Source organism: Sitodiplosis mosellana, unplaced genomic scaffold (assembly GCF_009176505.1).
Source record: "Sitodiplosis mosellana isolate CC-2019 unplaced genomic scaffold, AAFC_SMos_1.0 Smas_scaffold_6226, whole genome shotgun sequence".
NCBI classification, from domain to species: Eukaryota; Metazoa; Arthropoda; class Insecta; order Diptera; family Cecidomyiidae; genus Sitodiplosis; species Sitodiplosis mosellana.
Genome location: NW_022601467.1, coordinates 9,713,267 through 9,738,748, shown reverse-complemented (window position 1 = coordinate 9,738,748; position 25,482 = coordinate 9,713,267). Strand labels below are relative to the sequence as shown.

The 25,482-nt window shown below is 35.6% G+C and overlaps 1 protein-coding gene across 1 annotated transcript; it reads right to left on the bottom strand.

Annotated features, from left to right (window-relative positions):
• Nucleotides 1–520: 520 nt before the first annotated feature.
• On the bottom strand, nucleotides 521–20,822 carry LOC129578064 (centrosomal and chromosomal factor). Its single transcript, XM_055466140.1, has one exon. It carries the CDS (start codon nucleotides 19,017–19,019, stop codon nucleotides 18,060–18,062), a length of 960 nt encoding a protein of 319 aa, XP_055322115.1. The 5' UTR covers nucleotides 19,020–20,822; the 3' UTR covers nucleotides 521–18,059.
• Nucleotides 20,823–25,482: the final 4,660 nt, after the last annotated feature.

Sequence of the window (25,482 nt, the reverse complement as noted above, 5' to 3'; positions counted from 1 at the left end):
GACGAAGCATTTCCAACCAAATCGATTTCATGAGCGCTTTTTCTCTGTCTCTCTCTCTCTGTAGCACTCGCTCTCTATTCATTCGTTCGTTCTTCATTTGTTCCTCTGTGCAGAGAGTACTCGTTCGGAGTACGGCTTTTGCAACGAAGAATCAACATGATGGATGAAGAGGGAATACAAAATTCGAAAAATTTCAAACAGAATTTCACGTACATTTATATGTGCGACTTAAGCTGTGCGTTACAGAAATAAAAAATGTATAAGCCTGAACGAAGTAAATGGAATAGAAAAGAAGAAATGTTTGTGGATTTGCTATTAATGTGCAACGGCGACGACAACAGCGGTAGCGGCGACCACGACGACTTTTCGGACAGAAACGGGCCGAATGCGAACCAATTTAAGAACTAGATTCAGTTGTGTGTTTTATTGTGAAAATGAAAATTTATTGATTTATTCGGTTTCTGGCTTATTGTTGACTGATTGCCTCAGTTTCTTCTCTTTTTCCTTTTCTTCTCCTCTCTTTGTGCGTCTCTCTTGTCCATTTTTATTGATGTTCAGTCGATTACTGACTGACTATTGCCGGTAATTCGGATGATTCGTTAGAGATGGCCAAGATAAAATACATGAATGTGTTTTTCCGTCTCTCTCTCTCTCTCGCTCTCGCTCGCTCTCATTCTCTATATTTCATTTTGTTTTGTAAATTACTTCGCATCTATTTTTATTTTACATTAGACCTATTAAGTGCGAAGAATCTAAATGTTTCGGGCGGAAAACGCCAACAACAGAAAATAAAACGAAGCAATCATCAACAAAATCTCTACCTAATATGAAAATAAACGTTTCCGTATTGAAAACTCCTTGTGATTCAAGCGTTCAGTTTAACCGAATTGTTTTTTCTTCTTCTTCTTTCGTTTCGTTTCGTTCACATTTTTGGGTTTCTATTCATTTCAATGAATTCGATGGTTAAATTTCATTTTTGCATGTACATTACGTGAAAAACCGATGTAGAGATGCGGTTTAGTGTGTGTCGTGAATGTCGTGGATGCCGTGAACAAAGTCGTTGGCACACAGCAGCCTTAACTTATCTACACGGCATTTGATCGAAACACACACACAGAGTGTGAGTGCGTTGCGCTGATGAGAGAGAGAGAGAATGAGAATGAGAATGAGAATGAGATTTACGTTTTAAAACCATTAACCGATGACACATTGACAAGGACAGAATCATATTATATCAGTAATTATCATATTCGTCATTTTTATCGTCTCTTCTGTTCACATCACATCGCATCGTTTCTTCGTTGCTCGTTCTTTTTTTTCTGTTACTCTCTTCTTTCAAAAATCAGATTCGACAACAAAGTTCATTGGGGGATTACAAATATAAAAAATAGCACTCATAAATACAGGACGGGCTCACATCAACGAACGGAATCTGAGCCCGAGCATAGCAAGATGAATAGTTGTACGTTCGATCGTTGCTCTTTGTTCAGCAGAAAGTAGCAAACACACCAGCAGCACAGCCAAGCAAAATGAAGTAAAAAGGAGAAGAAGGGAACGAAAAAGTCGGGCGAACGAACAAAAACCAGAGAGGATCCGTGCTTAATGCTATAATCTCTGAATATGAACGATAATGCTGAGCTGCCGACTGTGTTTATCGCCTGAACACAAAGTCACCGTTTGATTTGGTATTTTCCTGATTAGGACGAATGTGCAACAAAATGCTCATTCGGGGAAAATCCATTGCAATTTAATAGTTCGACATACACTTTAAGCCCCCTTTTTGGAATAATATGTCGCAGCTTACGAGTTCGAACGAATCGATTGAATTGTTGTTTAAATTACTTTGAACGCACATAGTGAATACAATAAAAAATAACCAAGAACTGTAATGGTTAATTGCAGTTTCTCCCTATATCTATGACGCAGATCGAACTTTTTTTTAAATTCAAATTTGATGCGAAGCAGCACAGACCGTTTCCTGTCAAACTGATTATATTGCCGAAATAAGCTATCGTTGTGATATCCATGAATTATCGTCAATCACCAGTTTTGAATTTCAATCATGTGACTCCCCGACTTGCTCAGTTCTTATTTCGTTGCGTCGGCACATTTATGTGCACATAAGCACGAACATCGTGGCGGTCATCATCAAAGTAATGTGAAGATATTCCGTAATATGGTTGACATAAATGTACCAGTGCGAATACTTTCTGGCTATATTTTTGATTTACTTGAATATTTAGTGTGCGCATCTGGTTTTTTTTTCTCGGTTGCCACACATATTCATACCCATTTGCAAAACTGGATATGTTTTCATTAAATGAGAAATTGTAAAAAAGGTTGCTGTTTTTTTTCAGAAGAAAGTTTAAATGCGCTGAAAATAAATTAATGTGACAAAAAAAAATGACAACCAACTTAGATATGTGTAGCTGATTTTTAAGGTGATTCGATACTGAGGCAAGGTCGAGTCATTACAATTGGGCTCAAAACTATCGAAATTCGCATTTTTACGGTCTGATTTTCTCTTGTTTTTCATTGAAGTAGTTTAGAAAATTTGAATATTAAGAATCTTTAGGTTATTTTCCAATCGTTCAAGTGTTGATAACAAAATCGATATTCGTATAAATTTTATGACTGAATATATTAACCTGTGCATATTTTTTCAGTATATTTATGGGTGAGATCGAGAGTGTATGTTGTGAGTGTATGGGAGTAAATGTTTCCACCGATTTTATATTGGAAAAAAGAAGAGTATGTTTCCAAGCGGTAGGCAAATCTGAAAATAATTTGTTTATTTCAACAAATATAGGTCTATTGTCTTTTGCAAAGTTTTACAATTTGACAAATCCAAATATTTTATAAAAGAAGAAGAGTCGAAATGGTCAAAGACACGAGTCAAACATAACTTTACTTTATGAAAATAGAAGTCGTCAAAAAACATGCACTACTCTCAATCTCACCCATAGAAATGTTGAAAGTTCAATTCGTTTGAAATGCACAAAAGACGATCATTCTATGGAATTATTTTGTATTTTTGCTTTTGAAGAAGGAAAAGCCATTCCATCGATGTGACCTGGATGCTTTATTGGCTGGTGATGATTAAATTCATAGTATAATATCAAAACTTTGCTTCTAAATCGATGTCGATAACTTTTATTGAATTCACTTGTTTTTTCGATGGCGTGCTGAGAGCATAGTCAGTGACTATTAGTCACTCATCGAAAGTCTAAACATAATAATAGGTACAAAGTGCCTTAACAGAATTTGGATACCTCGAAGCTATGTTTATAGAAAATAAAACGCATAAATTAAAAATGTTGTAAATACTTGTGGCAAACGGAGTTGATGCTAATGGCAAATTCATAGGCGGTTGGCTTACGGGACAGACAATATTATCTGTTATTTTTAGGACATATCAATGTGCATAAACTTGAATTAATTCACATTTTCATTAAAAAATTGTGCAGATGTAAATGCAAAAACGATGATGGGTAAAGTGCACTACGTAGAATCGTCTCAGTCGATTGACATCATTAAATATAATGACCATACACAATTATCATTTTTAAAAATAATTTACCTAATATTCTACGTTTAAATCTTTACCTATAATACAGGGGGATTACAGATTGACAGTTGAGCTACATGATATATACTGAATGAATAGTTCTGTAGCTTGCCGTATATGATATTGTAGGACAAACTGCGGCGCTAGTGTGCTTGTGTTTCAATCTACAAACCCTCTGCTATAATAATAATGTCTCTCTCCAAAATTAGCTAGGTTTTGGTTGAATTGCCATCGAACGCTAGTAAAAATGAATTTATTTTCAAGTTGGCAATCGAACGAAAATTCCGAGATCAAAATTGGAGCAATTTTGTTGTAATCGAAAACTCAAATTCTGAATAAATGCCCGTTCTATTATATTCATATAATTGCCGATTTTGAATCTCTTGATGTAGACAGTAATGCTTGATGATTGTGTTTATCGATCCACGAATCCCAAAATGGATGGCCAAAGACATTTTTTCTAATGCCAAGAAGATTCAATGCGAATTAATAGTTTGTAGCTTCATTGAATTGCATTCGAATCCGGTGGATTTAAGCAGCAGCAGCAACTTGAGATAAACTGCTAATGGAAAAAGTGAAAAACGACCGAAATAGTTAATTACAGTTCTCTTTCTATATCAACTTGACTAACACCCAATTTATGGCTGAAACTGTGTTCGAGTGTTTTTTTTTTTTCTACTGTGAAGTGATTATTGCCGAAATGAGGCATCGATATGAAATCCATAAATTACCGTCAACAGTCAGTTTGAATTTCAATCATGTGACTCTCAACTTTGGGCTTTTATTTCGTTGGATTTCCCATGCACAGACACACGCACAAACAATTTCTGCGGTTATCATCAAAGCAAAGATATTGCGATGATATGTTCGACACAAATGTACCAGTGCTAGTACTTTCTGGCGACGTTTTTGATTTACTTGAATATTTGATGTGCGCGTCTGGTTTTTCGGTTGCCACATACAATGTGTGTATGCCCATTTACAAGACGGACCATTTATGTAAACTCTCTCAATAATGTCACCATTTGCAATGACGTCTCTTGACTATTTGAGCGAAGAAGCAGACGAAACAGCAGAGAGAGAAAGAGAATGAGAAAAAAAACATAAACGTCCAATTCCATGTATTTGCTCAGTTATGCATATGTTTTCATTCAACGAGAAATCATAAAAATGTGTTTCATTTTTTTTCTTTCTCTTCGTCTTCGTCAGAAGAAGAAAACAAAAATATGTTGAAAATAAATAATAATTTAGACCGAAAAAAAGACAAACACCCTTGATTTGAATGTGTGTTGTTTTTCTGCTCGTTTCGGTAATTCGACGCCAAAACCAAGCCAGGCCAAGTCGAGCCAATAAGCAAGCAATTGTCCAGAGTAAACGCGCGTATATTGCACATACATAGATGTATATACGAGTATAAATATATGCTGATCGTTCAGTGCCATGCCTAAACAAATAAGTTTTCTTTTTTTTCTTCGCTTTTTTTTGCTTTCTTGCTGCTTTTCGTTCGCATTTTGAGTTGTTCACATGCATATGTAGTACACATAAGTGTCGGCCTACATACATAATTTTCGACAAACGAAATAAAACAGCAACAACCCGAAAAAAAACGCTTAATCGACAGAGCATTTAAATTAAAGAAGTAGAAAAAAAAGCACTAGATATAACAACAAATTTGAAATAGCAATACACGGCAACGCACAGTGAATATGTGAAACAATGTGTTCAAAATGGTTTCTCGGCCGTAACATATTGCCACTTAACTACTACTGCTTCTAAATATTACTTTTGTGCGCTGCTCTTTGTGACTGAGCTGCACTACTCTATTTTTATTGCTGTTGCTGCTATTGCTGCTGCTGCTGCTGCTGCTGCTTGCCCGTGTGTAATATACTGGCTGGTGAAAAAAAATATATTTTGTACTTTTTGAGAATGCCGTCGCCGTTTCCGCGGAATACTTCGTTAATATGTGTCCGCATGCTTCACTTTTCTTTCATATTCCTGCGTATTTTCCGAATCCAAATGAAATACAAATAAAACATTGAAATGAATTACAACAACAGCAAAAGCAACAGCAACAGTAACAACAACAAAAATAAATGAAATGAAATAAAATTAAAATGTAAAAGAAATTTTTTTCTGTTCGTTGCGCACGATTGTGTACATCATTTAGTGAGACTCTAAACAATGCTACCATATTGTTGGAGTTTTTTTTTTATTGTCGCTCCAGTGCCAAAATATGGATGCGTGCACGAACTATCAAACTATACACTCTTGGTTTTATTTTTCGTAGTTGCTACTTCGTTGTCATTTTCGTCAAATCGGAATAAAAAGTGTTTTCTTCTTTCTTTTGTCGACTTAGTTTTTTTTTTTTCATTGTGTTTCCATAGAAAGGCATATATTTCTTTATTTTTATTACGTGAATTCTATATGCTTTCAGGAATCACATACTGTCTGTTTGCCCGTAAAAAAAGGTCTTGTGTTGTTTGGATCGGGGCCACCCTTTCCTTTATCTATGAACCTATTTTCATAGGTTTCTTTCGTTTGTTCGTCAAGCAATCAGCCGCAGAAGCAGCAGAAGCAGCAGCAGCAGCGACGGCGACGGCAACATTGTTCAAGCGACGCACATGAAATTTTCTAGCCTGTGATTATTATTATATTAGATTATAATTTGCTAGAAGTCATTTCCTATTTTTTTTTCCCTCATTCGGTTCGTGTATGTACATTTCATGGAAGAGTCATTAATGTTCGACATCCAAACATGAAAGTGAAATCGAAAACTTCGGGTCGATCGGACTGCTCTCTGCACAACATGTGTTTTTAGCCGACTTGGTCTCTCTTTCTCTCTCTTGGTGTCGGGTCGCTTTTGTGTATAACAAGCGCGTACAAATCGCGTTCAACACTCAAAACTGAAGAAAATGAAAGACGAGGAAAATAGAGGAAGAAAAAACCAAAAAATAAATTTAAATCAAGATTTTAATTTTAATTTAGTTTTCATGAGGCCTCGGTACGGCTTTGAAGGGACACGTGAACACGAAAAATCAAATGTCATCCATGAGCAACAACTGCGTTTCCTCTACTCACACTCACAGAGACAAACATTTTGTTACGTCTCGCTTCATTTTCAACGAACTCGAGCGTAAATAACGAGAAATTGGTTTTTTTCTCTCGTTTTTCAAACTAGATATTTTCAATCGACGATAAAATTCGATAGCGATGGGTTTTTGTTCATTTCGTTCATATGTAATTGGTGTGCTGTACACAGCAAAAGGTAGAGTGTATAATAATAATAACAACAACAACAACGGAACAAAAGCACATAATCGAACTCTGAAGTTTTTTTTTACGACTAGAGTCTCTTATTTTTCATCTATCGAGACACCACCAAAGAGAGTGGGGACAATTGATGTCTCTAACAAAAATCATCATCATTAACATCGCCATCGCCGCATCGAAATACTCAAACGATTCCAGGGAAAAGTTATACGCACTCTCATTTTAATTTCCAAATAAAGGCACACAATATCATTTCAACTGAATGATGATGGTTGGATGGTTGACGATGAAGATTTTTCCACCGTATATACATAAAGTTTTGCATGAGTTGACGAGAGATAGAGACATAGCGAGCCAGAGAGAAAGAGACAGAGAAGATTTTCGAAGCCATGGTGCACGGTGCTTCATTTCATACAAAGCTGTTTGTCATGATTTATAACAGTTGTAAAACGAAAGTCTCTTTTCTTCGACGGGTCGATTTTTTTTCTCTCGTCTTATTCTTCAAATTTTCAACATGAGATGCATTCTTCACCCTTGTAAATCAGTGTGTGTATGTCGTTAAGCAATGGACAATATGCCGTTGTCTCTCCCGGTCGACAAACATGCCCGAGCTATAGAAAGAGCAAGAAAGTGAAACGTGTTTGTTCAGTCGAAAGGTTGTTGGTGATATTTGATTTTGAAAATAATAATAATAAAAAAAGATAGTTGAAGTGTCTTTGTTGAACTTTTTCGAGGCTAAAAATCCATGGCATAACCGATTTTGTTAGCGTTGCTGCTGCTGTTGTTGTTAGTTTTTTCTTGGTTGTTGGTTTTTTTTTATTTCTTCTCTGCAGGTAATTTTTATTGGTATCTACGCCTCCTTTATTTCCATCAAGTGGACCATGCTATATAATATTGAAATATCGACGGAATTTAATGCTTTTCAATCGAAAGGTAAACGAAACATTTTCAAGAGAAAAAACCCAACGCGAACAAAACAAAAAATGAGCGAGAGAGAGAGAGAGTGAGAAAAATACTGCTGACAAATAGTGTTGACTAATTAACATTCGCCTGAAATATGATCCAAGCAAATATTTATACCCCAAAAATGAGCTAATTGCTTTTTTTTTGTTTGCATGTCGAACGGGCACACATAAATTGTTCAATTCACCGAAAATATATTTAATTTCGATTCAACGGTTGAATGCAACGGCAGATAGAATTAATGTTCGTAGTAGTGTTGCCACCCTCCTTGGCAACATATATATATACATATGTATGTATCGAAAGGCGTCATTTGATATAATTTTCGAGCATTTGGCATTTATCAAATTGCGCACATTGTGTGTACTACTGTATTTGCCATGAACGTTGAACGTATTTTATATGTGCGATGTATGAAATCCTTGAAATCAATGGAATCTATTGTATAATTTTGGAGTGTTGAACGCGCGCGTTTCGACGATGTGTGTGTGTGTGTCTGTCTGTATGAGTGTATATTCATTTATTGATTCAATCAGTCGGTCTGAATGAAGCTCATCAAAGTCGAAGGTGGTTTCTTGACACTGCACATTTTCTCCTTGTTGTCAGGTTTAAATGGTGCCATCACACCATCATCTCATTACTTGTGTTTATCGCTCTGTTTTTCCTTCTTCTTCTTCTTCTTCTTCTTCTTCTTCTTCTTCTTATTAGTTTTCAAATGTACATATACTGAAGGTCATACCAGCAAACTAAGTCATATAACCACGATTCGCGTACGAGAGCTCTCTGTAAGTGTTATGTGTTGTTGTTCGTAAGAGTGAAACATGAACACAAACGCCATGAGCAACGCAAAAGGGAAAGAAAAAACTACAAAACGAGAATGAGAAAGAAAAAAACAGATTGCATTGAATCATGTGTGACAAATCGCTCACGAAACTTTTCAGAAACACTGAAGCGTATTCGCATAAGGTCTATGAAGTCAATTTCATTAAAAAAAAAAACGGAATGCTTTTATTTTTTTCTCTCTCTCTCTCTCTCTCTCTATCGCTCCCTTTCTGTGTGTTTTCATATTGAATCAGGGCCTTTTTTTTACTCTACTGAATTTCACAGAAACGTCGACGAAAAATATAAATTCCGATTTCGAGTAATTTAAACAATTCAATTCTATTTTAAACGGTTGTTCGTAGAAATTATACATTATTTCAAACTTTTTTTTCCTTCGTCGTCTTGTATGTCGACACAATCGGCCAGCCAATATTTGGAACGGAATGGTGTGCTCATAATAAGCGGCGGCTATGCCAAGAAAACTTAGTAAGGAAAAAATATAACGAAGTAAAATAAAATCGGGGAAAAAGTTATAAAAATATGAAGCAACGAAACACTAATCAAAACAATATGCACGTTGATTGTGTGTCAAAGCCTGCAGTAGTGATTTGGTATGGTGTTTTACTCACCGTGGCCCCGGTTTTGTGTTGCTGCTGCTGTTTTTTTTCGTTTCGCTTCTTCTTTGAAGCCCATGAATGTGCGAGAGCAAGCAATGTACGAGGTGCGGAACGCTGAAGCATTTGGAATAAGAGCGCGTCAGCTCTCTGCATTGTTCGTATATATGTATGTTTCATAGGAAACCGTGACTATTTCATTAGCAAATATCAAACCAAATAGTCACGAACGTACTGTAACTGTCAAGCCCGTGCGCTGGTAAATATTTCGAGAAGAAGCTGTGAGTGCTCGATACACAAAGCATTAGCAACGAACTTATAATACAATCCATTCCATTCACGATAGTCGACGCACTTTGAAAATTTCATTCTAATATTAAGAGTAGCAAGCGCACATGGGGGCTCGACGACAACGACAACGACGATGACGACGACGACGATGAACAACAAAACATGAGCAAAAGAAGAAGAAAACGAAGTTAAACAAAAAAAATCCATACTTATAATGATCAAAAGGAAATTTATGAGTGCCAATTGAACGAATATTGTTTTCAAATTTTATTGAATCAATTCGACGCGAATGCTGCGCACGTTTTTTCCTCGGTCTCCCTCTCGGCCTCTTTCTCTTTCGCTTCGGTGTGTTTCTGTTAATTTTTTTTCCCTCGCTCATCGGTATTTTGGTAATGTTCATTAAACCAGTCAACATTCGCACTGAGCATGCAAAACGTAACATTTTCTTTTAATTTAGCGATTCGACTTCGGTTTGGCATTTGAATCAATAATGCTATTGTTGGCAATGAAAACGGGGGTTCAATCATAGCACAATGAAACGTGTGTGTGTGCACGGTGTGTACTGTACGCGCCCGTTGCCTCTATTACATTGTGCTCGTTGCTCACACTAATGCCGCGCGCATTTATGATAAATTCATTTTTCGATGAAACGTCAAACACAATAATCTATCGACGCGGTCGGAATTCTGTGTGTTGTTGTGTTTTTTGCTCACTTCCCATTCATTCGATCGTTTCGTTCCGTTGCTATCTTTTAAAAACAAAATTAGACACCCAGATTTCTCTCGAAATTTAATCTAATAAATATTATTATTATCCATGATTCGGAACGCTTCGGGGGAATGGGAATCACTTTAATTGTTAATCAAATCACACACAAACGCCCGCATCATGTAACTTTTATATGCGATTTTTTTCATCATCATCGTCGTTGTCGTCATCATTTATGTTTGTTGTTGCCGTCGACTGTATCTGCGCCTGTCCCTCAACGCTTCAAGATTTAATCGATATGAAATCGTTCCGACCTGTATGACATTTCAAATATTTAAACTCATTCTAAACTGTGTTAAAAAATTGTAGCCTGATTTTTTTTGCTGCTGCTGCTGCTGCTGCTGTCGCTGCCGTTGTTGTAGCCGCCGCCACAGCCATTGCTGCTGCTGCTGTTGTTTTGGGCGGGTTTTTATACAGTATCATATGAGCAAAGTACAGGCTTCATACATGAACTAAATTTACGTCGAGTTTCTGCATCTGTTTTCAACAGCTAAGATACTTAGTTGATTCTCGTTGTTTCGCCTTAATTCTTTTTCACTCTCTCATTCTCCCGCTCTAATTCTCTTCGCGAACATTAGTTTTTATGGCCACGTCCTTATACGTCATCCTTAATAGTTTTTCGTAAGATGGAAACTGATAAGTGCAAAGTAGAGCAATTCAGTTTATGGCAGAAATAGTCATATGGACAGAGATTGATGTATGAATTTTGTAGTATTTGCATGACCGACAAATTCAGCACAAATCCACCACCAGTGCATTGTATGGCAGTGGCAATAACAGTGTTCCATTTGGATAAGGCGAGAGCGCATCATTTGCTTTGCCCGCTTTAGATTGCTATCAACATAAAATGGGAATACAAATCGCACACATGATTTTGAAAATGAAAATCTCCGAAATGAAAAAAGAAAAAGAAAACCAAAGTACAAGTTCGACGTTCAACAACACGAACATTTCAACACAACAAACCAAAATATAGCATAATAAATTCTATATTTAGTGCTCAATATCACATTTCGTGGTCGATCGTCCATTCTATTTCATAATATTGCAATACGGATTCATTTGTGTTTTATCAACAACATCAGAAACGAAAGCGAAGAAAAAAAAAACTGGTAATTACACACACCATTCACTGCAAATAATATATTGAGAGCAAGCAGAAGGAGGTTGGAGGAAAATAACCCACCAATGGCGAGAAAAAGCATTAAACAAACGATTCTCTGGGATAAATCCCTCGCTATGTGGCCATTTTCATCAATTTCATACATATGCCACGCGGTGTTTGTGTGCTTCAAGTGAGAATTATCTCCCATAAGTGAGTGTCGAACACTCTACGTATGGTTAGATTGAAGGGAGTCCGTTGTTCACACAGAGGTAGGTTCACTGTGAATTAACATTTGGCTCATTGCTTCGGCTGCTGCTACTGCTGCTGCTGATGATGATGATGGTTTTTTTCGCGATTGCATCACAAACTCACTAACACAGTCGAGTGCACATTTCTCCACCATGACAATTGAATCAAAATTGTACGAAAAAAAGAAAGAAATAATAATCACAATACAATCGGGTATATTCGACAAGGCAAATGCGCCGCAAACGAACTATTCCAAATTGGCTTATTTAAAATTCTCAAGTTTCTCACAAACAATTGGGGAAATACCGATTAGTTAGTTATCATTTTTAACTTGATTCATTTTTCCATGTGCAGTTGTGGTATGTGTGTGCATGTGCTTTCATTTGATTTGCAAGTTTCGTTTTGCCGGTTTTTCGTTTGCCGTCTTACATGCAATTGGCTTTAATTAAATTTGATTACTCCGAATTGACGGCAGCGATATTTATGAAAACCATCTATCAATTTGAAAATCAAGGCATCCACCACCTTGAAGCTAAATTGTGGTTGGGCCCGTTTTTCAAGGCGTTCTGAATAAGTCAAGTGTGCATATACTACCAGATACGTATGTATGTGTATGTGTATGGAAAAAGGTAATATGCGTTGAATTGGTCGCAATTTTCATATCTTTCTTTCATTTCTCTCCAAACTCTCTCACTCGACGACAGTACAAGGAGAAAATGAGACAATACGATCAAAAAAACTTAATGCTCAACTCTGAAAAGTTGAGTTTTTTTTTCTTCAGAAAACATTTTGATTTGATTGCCTCATTGAATTAATTCAGTCTGTTGTTAGGTTGAAAGAAAGAAGATTAATAGAAAAACGCAGACCCAATGTTTTAACCAAAGTCAAAATAGAGAAGACAGACTCATTGCTTTTTAAATAGTCAATGGACTCAAAGACACATCGCGTATTGTCGCCTACATTGTTTCCACTGTATGTTTTTTTTTCATTTCGACTTGTTCTTCTTCTTCTTCTTTCGACGCTCGTCTTGGGGACGAAATAATAACTGAATGCGTCAAATACACGCATGCCGAGTATACCCGTTCTAACGATATTCCTACTATTCATGCCGATAAAATATTTAACGATAGCCAATTATAAGTGAGTTTGAAATTCGAAAAGCGAACATTAAGAAGTGTATGTGTGTGTGTGCGCTGTGAATGAGCGGCTTTTGTCTTGGGCACACTGTCGTGTGTGAAGGCTCTTCTGAGTCGGGTGCCTGGGTAGGTGCGTGGAATAAGTCATAAATGAAATTATATGTAATAAGTGATAAGCGTTTCACAAAACTGCCTATCAAAAGCGAGTGCAAAGCAGCTTGTTGGCAGCTCAACCAAGCCAATTTTCCATTATACATGCCGAAACGAAGAAAAAAAAAGAAGTATTTTTCGTTGTTAATTCTGACAAATAATCCATTTATCTTACTCCCCTTTTTTGGTTTTCGGGCTTTCGGTGATGGTGAAGCGAGCGCGCGATGCGCTGCGGTTCGATGCTTACCGGCCACTCTCACTCAACTCGGTTGCAATTTACTCTCGTCGTTTGAATCTCGTGTATTATTTTTTTTTAAAGAGCATATGACGATGATGCGATGATGAAAATCGCTATGTGCCATTGAGTAAAAACAGCTGTACCACGCCCGGCTCTATGCGCCGAATCTCATGCACACTGAAAATATCACTATTGTTCACCATTGAATTCTAAAATTTCTGATGGCAATCGTTTTCGATGTCAGTCTGTCGTAACTATGAATGTATCGAATGGCAAAAAAGAACCGTTTTCGTTTTTAATGCTCAGTATATATACTCTCTTTTTTTCCTACGTCGTCGTCGTCGTCGATGTTCGACGACGACGATGTTGTTTTTGTTGTTGCTGTTAATGTTAATATTGTTGTTTGTCTGTCTTGCTCTATCTCTTTTATGGCTTGTCTTTCCCTTCGGATATGACCGTCTCTTTCCGTCTCTCTCTCTTTCTCTCTCCGTGCTCAATCTATATTTGGCTGGTGGAAATTATTGTTTAGACGTGATGTACATTTTATTGTTGGTAATATTGTCGCTTCTGTTTTGCATCACTAGAGATGCAATTAATAGCGTTGCTGTTATATATATACGTTTTTTTCCCAACTCGCAATGTTTTTCGGTATGCGCGTTGCTCTCTCGTTCGCTCGTACATGTATTTCATAAACCATTCAAATAATATTATTTCCTGCCATTGCCATTCCACTGCAATAAAAATTGTTTGAATTTTTGTTAATTCTCTTTCAGCAATTGTTAGTCTTGCGAGACATTCGGCACTAATATCATTTCGAAGAAGAGAGAGAGAGAGCGAGAAACATTTACTGTCCACATATAATTGCAGTTTTTGGATATTAGGTGCTAGATTTCAATTTTTCCTCTTATTTCATTTCGTTTTCGTACGTTCGCTTTGAGTTTGGCTGCTGGTTTCACTTGTTGCTAATTTTTTTTCTCTCTTTTTCGCTTTCTTGTTCTCTTTGATTTCTTATCGGGGTCTAAAAATGTGAATTTAGTTATTTGTCTTTGCAGCATTTTTCGGTTTCCTGCCGCGCGCGTTGTATTCGTCTCATGTTTTCGTGTGTTTTTTTTTCGGCAATTCTTTTATATACTCTCTGTGACGATCAAGAGTGAGTGAGAGAGTGAGAGAGAGAGAGAGAGGGAGAGAGAGAGCGAAAAAAGGTTTTCGTACGGATAATGATTTTTGGACGCAATTGTTCACTATTTCGGACTTAGTAAGCAATGACCTTACAATGAAATTTTCTTTTCACCACACATCCCAAAATGCGAGAAAAGAACATTCCACACAAACCGTGCTTCATGTGCCATTTACTCACTACAAATAAGCATGTTTTTGTGGTGTATCCGTTTCTGTTCGAATTTCGATATAGAAATAGCTACTGCAAATTCCATTCCAATCGAAAAAGTTTTATTTTTTTATTTTTTCGAAACAATGCAGACGCAGATCATTTCGATTTAAAATGTTGTAACAAATAAAAGCCAGAAATCGTTTGTGTTGAACGCAGAAGAGAGGAGAAAAAAAACGCACACACATTTTAAAATGCTTCTGTCTCTTTGGTTGAATAAAAATGTGTTTTTTTTTTCTACGTTCGTTCGTTCGTTTTGGGCTGTGCGTTGTTTTTTTTTTCTCGGTCGCTTTTTGTTTGAAATCTCTGTGAAATATTTTTGTGAACGTACGAGATAGATGTTGACGACGGAATGGCACAGCCGACGGCAAATTAGTTGCCGTTTGCCGTCGTTTTGTCAAACGCATGAATATATATGAACAAATGTGATGCTTCTGCTTCTTAAATCCTGTTAGTGTGTGTCGTTCATAGGAAACTTTGAATACCAGAGACAAAACTTTTCTTCTTCATAACAATTGCCTAATCATCGAAAGAAAGAATGTTATCTCCCTTCTTTTTATCCACCAATCTCTAAGAATTGGCCACATAACGGCTCAGCTACATAGTCAACAGAAGACGGAAAAAAGTTTGCCGAAGAATAGAGAGAGAGAAAGAGAGAGAGAGAGAAGAAAAAGACAGAAGACAATACAGTAAGAAATTTCTTTTGCGGCAAAGAATGGCAAATCTGAAAAATGGTTCAGAAGCAGCTAAGATAAAGATTTGAAAAAAAAAACATCCGCTCAAGTCGCTATTTTTTTTTAAATTTTTTAGTTCAATTATGATTTTCTTTATTTTTTGATTTAAACGATATATTTATATAAATTTCTACAAATCGCTTTCTATGTTCACTTGTGTATCTATATGTATATGTGTGTGTGAGTGTGTTTTGTTGTTGGTTTTATAAATCGGAAGAAAAAAAAATTGTTGTTATTTTTTCTTTCGCTCTTGTTGTCAAATTTGAATTGTGGTTGTGGTTGAATTTTCAAATCATACGATTTTATGTTGCCTTGATGGTTTTGTTTTTCTTCTTCTTCTTTTATTTTGCGTGTAATGCCCAGAACTTTTATGTATTTCGTAATAGCAATAATAATTTTTTAATAATTTTTTTTTGTTTGCTTTGTTTCTTTTCATTTGTTATTAGTTGAAATAAATCTAATATCACATTTAAATGCAACGCAGCTTGGTGTTGCTCAAAGTTTGTGTATGTATGTATGTATGGTTGTTGTTGTTGTTGTTGTTGTTGTTGTTTTTCTTTTCTTTCTTTCATCCTTTTCCATTTGTTGTTGATGTTTTTTGTTTCTTTTGTTACTTTTAACTTTTAGAGTGTGTTGGTTTTGTTTTATAATTTGTTTTTCATATTTTACTTCTCTCCCTACATACAGTGAACTCTTGACGTAGCAGACCAACCTTGGAGCGCACCAAATGGCTGCAGCAAATCCATCGAACGCGCAAACACATATCAATTCAACAATGCTTCGATGGTGTAATTGAAAGCATGGCTTGTTTTGCTGTTATTGTTGCTGTTCGCTTTTTTTCCCTTCTTTTCTATCATTTGTTACTCAACTACCACTGATTCTTGAATGCTACAATTTTGCGTTTTGCGATAACAAAGTTTTTAGCGATCTAAAATACAATGGGAATTGTCGCATAGTTAGGAGCAAGAGCGAGAGCACAAAAGACTTTGCCTATTTAATTATGTGCGGACCACAATGTAATTCAATTGTTCAATTTGGTTCACCCGGTATGTGTGAATCAAATGGGCTCGGGACAGAGGGTGGTCCGCTTGATTTTGAGTTCACTGTATTTGTTGTTGATTTCAACGTTTTTTTTTCATTTTATTTTTCAGTTCAGTTCAGTTTTTGTTTTTTTTATTCATTATTATTTTTTATCTCTTTCTCTCGCTGATTTCTATTTCCTTTGCTTGGTTTTCTATTTGTTATTAGTTGTGTTTGAATGTAGGTAATATGAATTGGTTTTAAAGTTTTGTTGTTTTTTTTTTTGCTTCATTTTCCTAAATATATATAAAACACAGATAATACAAGAATAAAAAGAATAAAAAATTATGTGGGTTCTTGCAACTAAAACAGAACAGGAAAAAAATCATGTTTTTCATCTTCTTGTTGATGATTGACGTTTTGGTCAGCTTCTTTTTCGTACCTTCATCTTTCATTTTCATGATCATTGTACAATTATTATCTCTCGTATTTCAGAATAATTTGCTTATTTGCTGTAGTTCTATTTTCGGTTCATTGATGATGATCATTTCGAAAAAAAATTAAATAATAAAAAAAACGAGAGAAGATTAAGAAGAAGTAGAAAAAGAAACGAAAATAAGAGAACAAAAAAATAATAATAAAAGAAACAAAATGGTCTGCCTGATTGATTCGTTCTCTTTTTTTGCGCTCCATGTCCATCGAATACATGGAATTTGTGTTTGATGAGGAATTTCGATGGCAAGGGCACTAACTGCTTTTACGATTCTTAAACTGATAGTAAACATCATTTCACTATAGGCTAGAGTAGTAGATTTATCAATTAAATATTCAATCTTAGGTAAGCTGCCTACTTTTGAAAGCTGATTATACTCACATAAAACGTAAACGCATTACACCACATTAGAACTTTTTTTCTAATATTTTTTTTGTCTATTTGCTTTTTTTCGTTCGTTAAAATTTTTTGTGTGTTTTTTTTTTCTTTCATTCTCTATCATGCTTTTTTTTATTGTTGTTTCGTTTTGTTAATTCTTTTTGCTGTTTGCAATCAGGAAGGAATGTCAGTTTGATCATTTTGATTTGCTGAATACAATACGTTAATAAGTGAATTGGTATTTTGAAATGAATATATGGTGGAACAATATGTAAATCATCGGTAATTACAGCACAATGTATGAAATTGGCTTTACAAAACATTATCGATTGCTATGATTTGTTTTTTCTTCCTTCTTGTAACTCTATATGCAATTTACATGTTCTAATTTCACTTTTGCGACTTTTTCTATCAATTTGTAATTCTCGTCTTTTCTGTTTTCTGTTAAATCATTTCTTGAGTTTGCCATTCATAAAATATACACGTAATTTGTTTGTTTGTTTTTTTTTGTATGTGAGTGTGGCGGTGGGGGCATTGGAAAATTACCCTCACATAATTATTAAATTTGTTTTTTTCTTTTATATATTTCTAGTATCCTGCATTTTTATGTTTGTATATTGTGTGTATGTTATTCAGTTTTGTTGCTCTGTATGTTCGTTACCTCGATTGTGGAATTTCGGGTTGTTTATACCATCGTTCACCAGATGAGAGTGTGTCATGCATTTTTTGTGGTCGTTGTTGTTGTTGTTGTTGGTGTTGTTGCATCAGCGTCGTCAGCAAAACGAAATGATGAAACACGAGATGAGATTGATGTGTGGTCGTTGGTTGTTTTCGAGAGCAGTCCTTCAATTATGCAATCGCCCATCGGATTATTTAGTGGAATACGGATGATGTGAGTTGAGGAAAGGCCGTGGCAGAGGCCATCAAATATGGATGCAACCGATGTGAACGTAAATATTGCCGATATTTTCCGTTTAACGCGTTCAATTTGTCGTCACGGTAGCTATTGTTCGGTGTGGCGTCGGGTAGACCAGCTTGAAAATCCCGTGGCACGGCCGCCATTTGACTATGTTCCCAGTTATCTAAGCACAGCCGTATGTCAGCAAGCGAACTATCATTACTATTTGGATTGTTTGTATTAGAATTATTGATACTAGGAGGATTATTATTGTTGCTATTGGCCGGGTAATACGCCTGTTGCGACATTTGAGACATCTTTTGTTGCTGTGTGGCCTGTTGTGACGACAGCGAACGTTGCTGATGGTGTTGAGGATTTTGTTCTAATTTTTGGCGTTCCATCGACTGAGAATGATGATTGTGGCTGTGGCTGTTGTGATTATGATTTTGATTTGGATTATGGTGCAGTGATTGGCTTTGTTGCTGCTGCTGCTGATGTTGCGCCGCCGCCGCCGCCACCGCCACTGATGAGTACGATGATGTTTGTGTGATTTGCTGAGAATTTCGACTACTTCGTCTACTTTGTGTTGAATTTCGCGACGAATTCGGCATATTGTTTATGAATGGCGAACGCCGTTGTTCGCTTTCTATTTTACGAAAATAACAGGGATGTATCATCAATAGCAGTGGTTCGACGCGAGCGCCTGGCGGTGGCTTCGCTTGATTTGGTAACTCATATTCTACGCTGCAGTCAACGTGCAATGGAACGCTAAAATCTTTCTGTGGAACCTGTGCCGATTGCATTCGCGATGGCTGTGGAATCGGAATCAGTTGGGACTGTTGTGCTTGCTGGTGTGATTGAAGCTGTTGCCGTTGACGTTGCTGTGACACCGCACCCAGAAGGCCATAATTTGAGTAGCACGCAGTCATTGCCATCTTACAAAATATCTATTCCAACCAATTTTTGTTATAATGGATCTATCACGAGACTATATCCGCACTTTGTTCGTGCACACACGATTTACTTGATTTATACTCTTTTTTTCCGCACCAATGGCAGCGACGATATCCAGAAAATTCACAGCTTTCGATTTGGTTACTATTTTATTTCGGTTTATTCTTTTTTTTTGGATTAATTTCTTTCTTGGCTCGCGAAGAATTGATCGCACCGATTTCACACCGCGTATCGTTTCACACTTTAAAGAATTGCTTATTTTGTCTCGTGAACGTAATTGCCCTTTATTATTATCTTCTCCGCTATTTTTTTTTTGGTATGTTGCAGTCGACAATTATATCGATTCGCCCGTTTTCAAAACACTATTTCTTTTCTCTATTACTTCAATTTATTAATTTTTTTTTTGTTACTTTGTTCACTAAAATCAAACTATTTTCTTTAATTATATGTAAAATTATTAAATAATTGGCACATTTCACGTTGGAATATGTAAACTTCAAGCAATGCGCTTATATTTTTTTTCTTTTCTATCAATCTTTTGCGATTGGTTTCGTTTCGTTTCTTTTTCCGTGCATTCGGCGAATATGCTTTCCTTTTTTGCGTTGCTTTTGCTTTTTTCGTTTCTTTGTTGGTTGGTCGTGCTCGTGTTTATCTATTTAGCAATATATTTGAGAAGCCAATTTAATATGCTCTTAATATTTTTTTTTTCTTTCGCTTCTGTTACTTTAAATTTATTATTCTGATTATTTTTCAAGTATCACACATATACACACTACTTCGACGCCACGTTCTGCAGCGCGCTTTTGGTCATAATTCTTGTTAAGCTGCTTTTCTTGATGTATTTAAAAACTATTGAAGAAATGCCATCGACGCACTCAAACACAACATTTCTTGGTAGATTGTTATGGTTGTTTGTTGTTGCTGTTGTTGTTGTTGTTATTATTATTGTGGCGGCGATGGTGATGGTGGTGGTGGTGGTGGTGTGGTGGTTTTTGTCAGGAGCGTTTATGCAAAATCGATGAAATGAAAACTACGAAATATAATTCACTTATATTTATGTTCGTCTATTACATATAAATACGTATAACATATACAAAAGGGTAGTGGCTGCAAGAACTCAGTCTTTTAATCATCCAAATCAGCAAAGAAATGAATCCATTTATGCTTTTTCCGAAGGGTCCACGATATTCAAACACAATTCGATTAATTTCTTTCACAAACTCAGTCTTAGGAATTCAAATTCAACACATTCTATTTTATATGGTTGGTGTGTCTGTGTTTTTTTCTTCTTTCTTCTTCGTTTGAGTCGATTCCGTACAATCTTCTCAAAATATGAATTTTTCCTAGGTTTTTTTTTTCTTCTTCGTCGTATGTGTCGTTTTCTTTTCGCTTGTTGTCTATTCCGTGGTTAGGCGATAGTCTCTCTGTTTCACGAAAACTTCACTTTTTTTTCTGTGAGTGTTTACCCGATTTCAACTAATTCAATAATGTAGTCGATTCTATGGTTTCTAATTCATTTGCGGATTTTCTTTTGCGAAAATGAACGAAGAAAAGAAAAACGGTGCATCGAGACAAATTTGCATGTATATTTTGAATTGATGAAAAAAAAAAAAAACAAAACCGAAAGAAACTATGCGAACTGTTTTTGTGTGAATGTCTCTCCGTGGTTTCTTAAATGGTTCGGATTATTTTAATAACTCTAACTATCACAAATCAAAGACAGAAAAAAAACAGCTGAGCCAACGAGCTCAATTGTGTTGTATACTTCTCGGGCTCTGCGCCTCGACTGCAGTTACGAAAGTGTTTGAACCGATTTGTGTTTTTTTTTCTCTTCTTCTTCTCTTTCAGTTGCTCCAATGATATGCGAACGTACAGCCATTATGACATACGGACACACGATCGAGTCGCACCGCTCGCACGCACACATTCATCTGGTATGCGTCACGTGCGGCTGTCTCGCTCGGTATTGTGTTCGTCGTTGAAGTGAGAGCATTTGTCAATTTTATGCAGAAATACAAAGGCATTGAGAGGCCAACTTTTTCGCCCATGTCGAAGACGAGACACGGTTTTTCGAGCAACGACAACGATGACAGACAAAGCTTGCGCGAAAGAGACGAAACTAAGTAGCATCATTACCGATATGGTGATCGGTGAGTATTCTGACGTATTCTGACGGATTCTGAGACTGTTTCTTGAAATTGTGCTACTGCATAAAGCGCAAAGAAAAACGAAATGGGGAGAAAAGTGAAAGAGAGACGAGCGTCGGGAAGAGGAAAAAAGCAGCAACAGCAGCAGCATCAAAGATCGAAAAGAATGCGAATAGACGTTTATATAATTAAACCATTTTTCTTGTCATGTCGTTCCACATGTACCTATCTCATTCCGTTGTTGACAATTCGAGACGTTTAGTCAAATTCCACTTAAATTAAATATCTCATAACACTTCTTTTTTTCTAAAAAAATAAAATAAAGTTTTATTTCTCATTGCTTTCTCTTCTTCTGCTTCGTTTTCTTTCCATCAACTGGCTGTCGACGGACTGAAGGTGGAAATGGGTGCATTTTCCATCGCTTATGAACCGCGGTATGCTGTACGCACTGTACACAGATGCCAAGGACGAACATTTTTCAGGTTTATAGAAACCTTATCAACTCTGGCACCCATTCCATGTACTCGTTACGAGTGAGTGCTTCAACACTCGAAATATGTGATGTCGATGTGCTTTATGTGTGCTTTATCTGGCCGACTGCATATACAAATTTCAAAAGTCTATTCAACTTTTGATGAATATTTTAGAATTGAACTCATTCATACATGCACGAAAAAAAAACATTCTCAACAACAGTCCTCTTCGAAATAGAAGAAACATCAAACCGGATTGATTAGACACCATCGCTTTGATGACAGAGAGGGAGAGAAACAGAGATAGTGAGCGAAAGAAAAAGAGGGAAACAACGCATAGACGAAATGGAAAGAGCGAGAGCGAAGGGGATAGCAAATATGTAATTTTCAATGCAGAATTACCGACTGTAATCAAATGGCATTGGTGCTTTAATACAGGGAAAAAAGTGTTCAATTCAACTTTTATTGCGCGCTTTAATGTGTGCAAAGACATTCTCTCGGTAGCTCGTGTTCGCATTCAAAGTACTTTCATTCGGCCACGCTCCGGCGCTTAATAGATGCATTTATTCAACATGAAGAAAAAAAATTAAATCTGCTGGCTACTTTATGCAAAACAGTGAAGATCGAGAAAGTCTACGGCCACATTTTTTTTAATGACTTCAAACTATTTGAATTTGTTGTTTGGTGGTTATTTTTTTCTCGTTCTTTTCTATCGTACATTTCCTGATGATCGGTAGACATGTAGATATATGTACGATTTTAATAATACGGTATCTTCCCTTGATTCGCCACCCTTCCAATGATCCCAACGACATGTATATACGTATTAAATTTTTCCATCCAAACAAACAACAAATCGCACACTCCAAATAAATGTCGTCACAAATTGACTCATTGACGCATTAGGTATTAATTTGATATTTCTGTACTTCTGTTGTGATGTTTGTGTGTTTTTCTTTCTCTCTCGCTTGTCTTTCTCATTTCCACTGAATCTATTATGAGTCAGTTTTCGCCCTAAAAAAACAATCATTTTCTGATTACTATGAATTGCCGACGTATTTCAATCATTTCTTAATAATAGTCAGAAATCATTTGGTAAAGCGAAAAACCAACGGCGACAACAGCACAACCAGGTTGAAAGAAAAGTTTTTGAGTAATAAATACGGCTTCGTACAACCCGTCCCCCTTAAACTTACCGTTCAGCATCAAGAAAAATGTGTTTGCATAAATGATAATGACGTCTACGACGATGAACAACCTGAACAAACTCATAAAAGCATTCAGAAAATATTCCAAAGAAAATGAAATAATCTCTCTTAATATTCTTTTTATCGCAATTTTGTGAAATCTTTATTCGAATTCTACGGAACGAAACAAACACTGTGCTCAAACATCAAATGAATGTTGCGAAGGTATTTCAGTTCTGTGTATGTGATGTGATGTCGATTAGCAAATCAATAGGATAGATCAACAAATCGAACAAACAATCAGACAATTTCAACTTGACCACATATTTAACTTAAATTAAAGGTTTGCCTTTTTGTCGTTGCAAAGATAAGAATTGACTGAACTTTAGAATATGGATTTTGAAAATCCCATGCCATTCCAACCGGTATAGCTTCAGGTCAAATTGAAAAACTCTCACACACATAAACAGAGGGAAATAAATACAAAAGCCAATGTTGAATCCATATGGTTCAAAGCACATAGAACTGAAAACTATTTAGCTAATCTCTTGGCATGAATGCAGGTTTATCTTAATAGTGGTTCGTGATATTCAATCGATGAATCGGTTTTAATACTTACCCATTTTGATGATTTCGAACCGGGCCACATAATTGTGTGAAAAATGCTAATTAGGATCGATCTATTCATTAATTTCACATTGGGAAAAAAATTGCCCGGATCGGCCAGCCAGCCCATGTGAGTTCTCATGTTTCTATACAGAAAAGCAATTGTCAATCATAAAATGAAACCAAATTGACTTTTTGTGTATTTTTTTTTTCATTTTTACATATTTAATGATACTCTGTTGTTCTTTATTCGAACACACTTATTTGTTAAGAAAAAAAACTGTCTAATGGTTAAGCAAAAAAAAAGAGTGTATGTATAAAAATGGATAAAAATTATTTCATAAAATTACAAAAAAGAAATACTATTCAGAAAACGAAACAAGTTCTTTATGCTGAGTGTTAAATGCTTCAAGTTTCCATCTTCTTGGAATTTTGATGATGATATTTACGCTCTTTTCGAAAAAGTTCACTTCACATTTAGACATGGTAAATATATTCTTAAAATAATAATAATAATAATAAAAACGATGCATGAATGTGGCAAACTGCTATGGCTTGAATATTCAAAAGCGATTTAATTAAAGATTCGTCGCATGGTCGCCATTTATCCAATTCTTTATTTTTTCATATCTCGGTGTGAGCGTGTGTAAGTGTATGTGTATGTGTGTTTGTGTATCTCTCGCCATTAACATTATTTCAACGATATACCATTTGTTTCTTCCTACCAAATAATAATAAAATTAAATAATAATAATTTCTTTCTTGCATTTTTCTTTTCTTCTTAATCTCTATGCTCATTTTTTTTTGTTCAACTACAGAATGCTAAAACGATTGATACTTGAATTTTTCTTTCTTTCTTTTATAGAAATCAGGCGACTGGAATCTCTTCGGAGTATACAGCACACCAAGCAAATACGAATAAATGTATAAATAAGCCATTAAAAATGGATTATGTGGTCGAAAACGGATTTGCATCCTGTTCTGAAGTCCCCGAAGTGATTCGACTCTTCAGTGGCCTGCATATATTTATGTGTATATATATATATTCTCTAATTTAATTTCAATTATGTTTTGTTTGTTTCTGTTTTGTTTCATAGAAATTGTGATCCCATAGAATATTTCATTCATTTTCAATCCATTTTTTTCTTCTTCTTTTTCTTGTTCTGTTCAATTTCGTGTCTAAATAATTCATGTCATATCACTATAAATTTCTTAAAATAAAAATATCCACACAGTGTGAGTGAATGCTAATTCGAAAATTAGGGCATTTCTTTCTTCTATTCCTTCGTATCTACAATACCTCCGTAATTCTGGCAAATTACGACAACACGTCTTTCACTCACTTTCTTTTCTTTCTTTTTTTTTTTGGTAAAGTCAAGTTTTAACGCTGCTCAATAATTTTTGTTTAATTAACCGAATTTGATTTTAAATTTTGCACAAAACAACAACCATGTCCCAGTAAAAATTGATGGAAAAGATCAAAACAAAAAACATCTGAATTCTCAGATGAGAAAGAAACACATGCAACAAAAATAGAAACATTTTCTTTCATATATTTTGATTTTTTTTCTGTTTAGTTCATCAATGGTTCCAAACACATCGTTCGTTCAATTAAAAATTTAGTTTGTTGTTTTTCTCGTCAATATTGTTGGAATTAAGTATAAGACTGATTGATTTTTGTTTTGTTTTTTTTTTTAAATATATATATATATATATATATTTTTTTTTTGTGTATTCCAGCAACAAACATATGTGTGTATGTGTGCTTGGTTCTACTAAAATAGTCTGTGTGCTACAATTGTTCATTTATCGATATGGTTTTACAATTTTTAAACAATTCAAAAAATACTATTTTTTTTTATTTTTCTCTCTTTTGCATAGAGTTTTTGTTATTGTTGTTGTTTCTGATGATAATATTGTTGTTGGGACCGAGATATATAATAAGATGCTTGTTAATTTTGTATGTTTGTTCAAATCTATCTCTTGTGCAGAATACAAATGGATGCTACTCTAAAAACACATTCAAATATT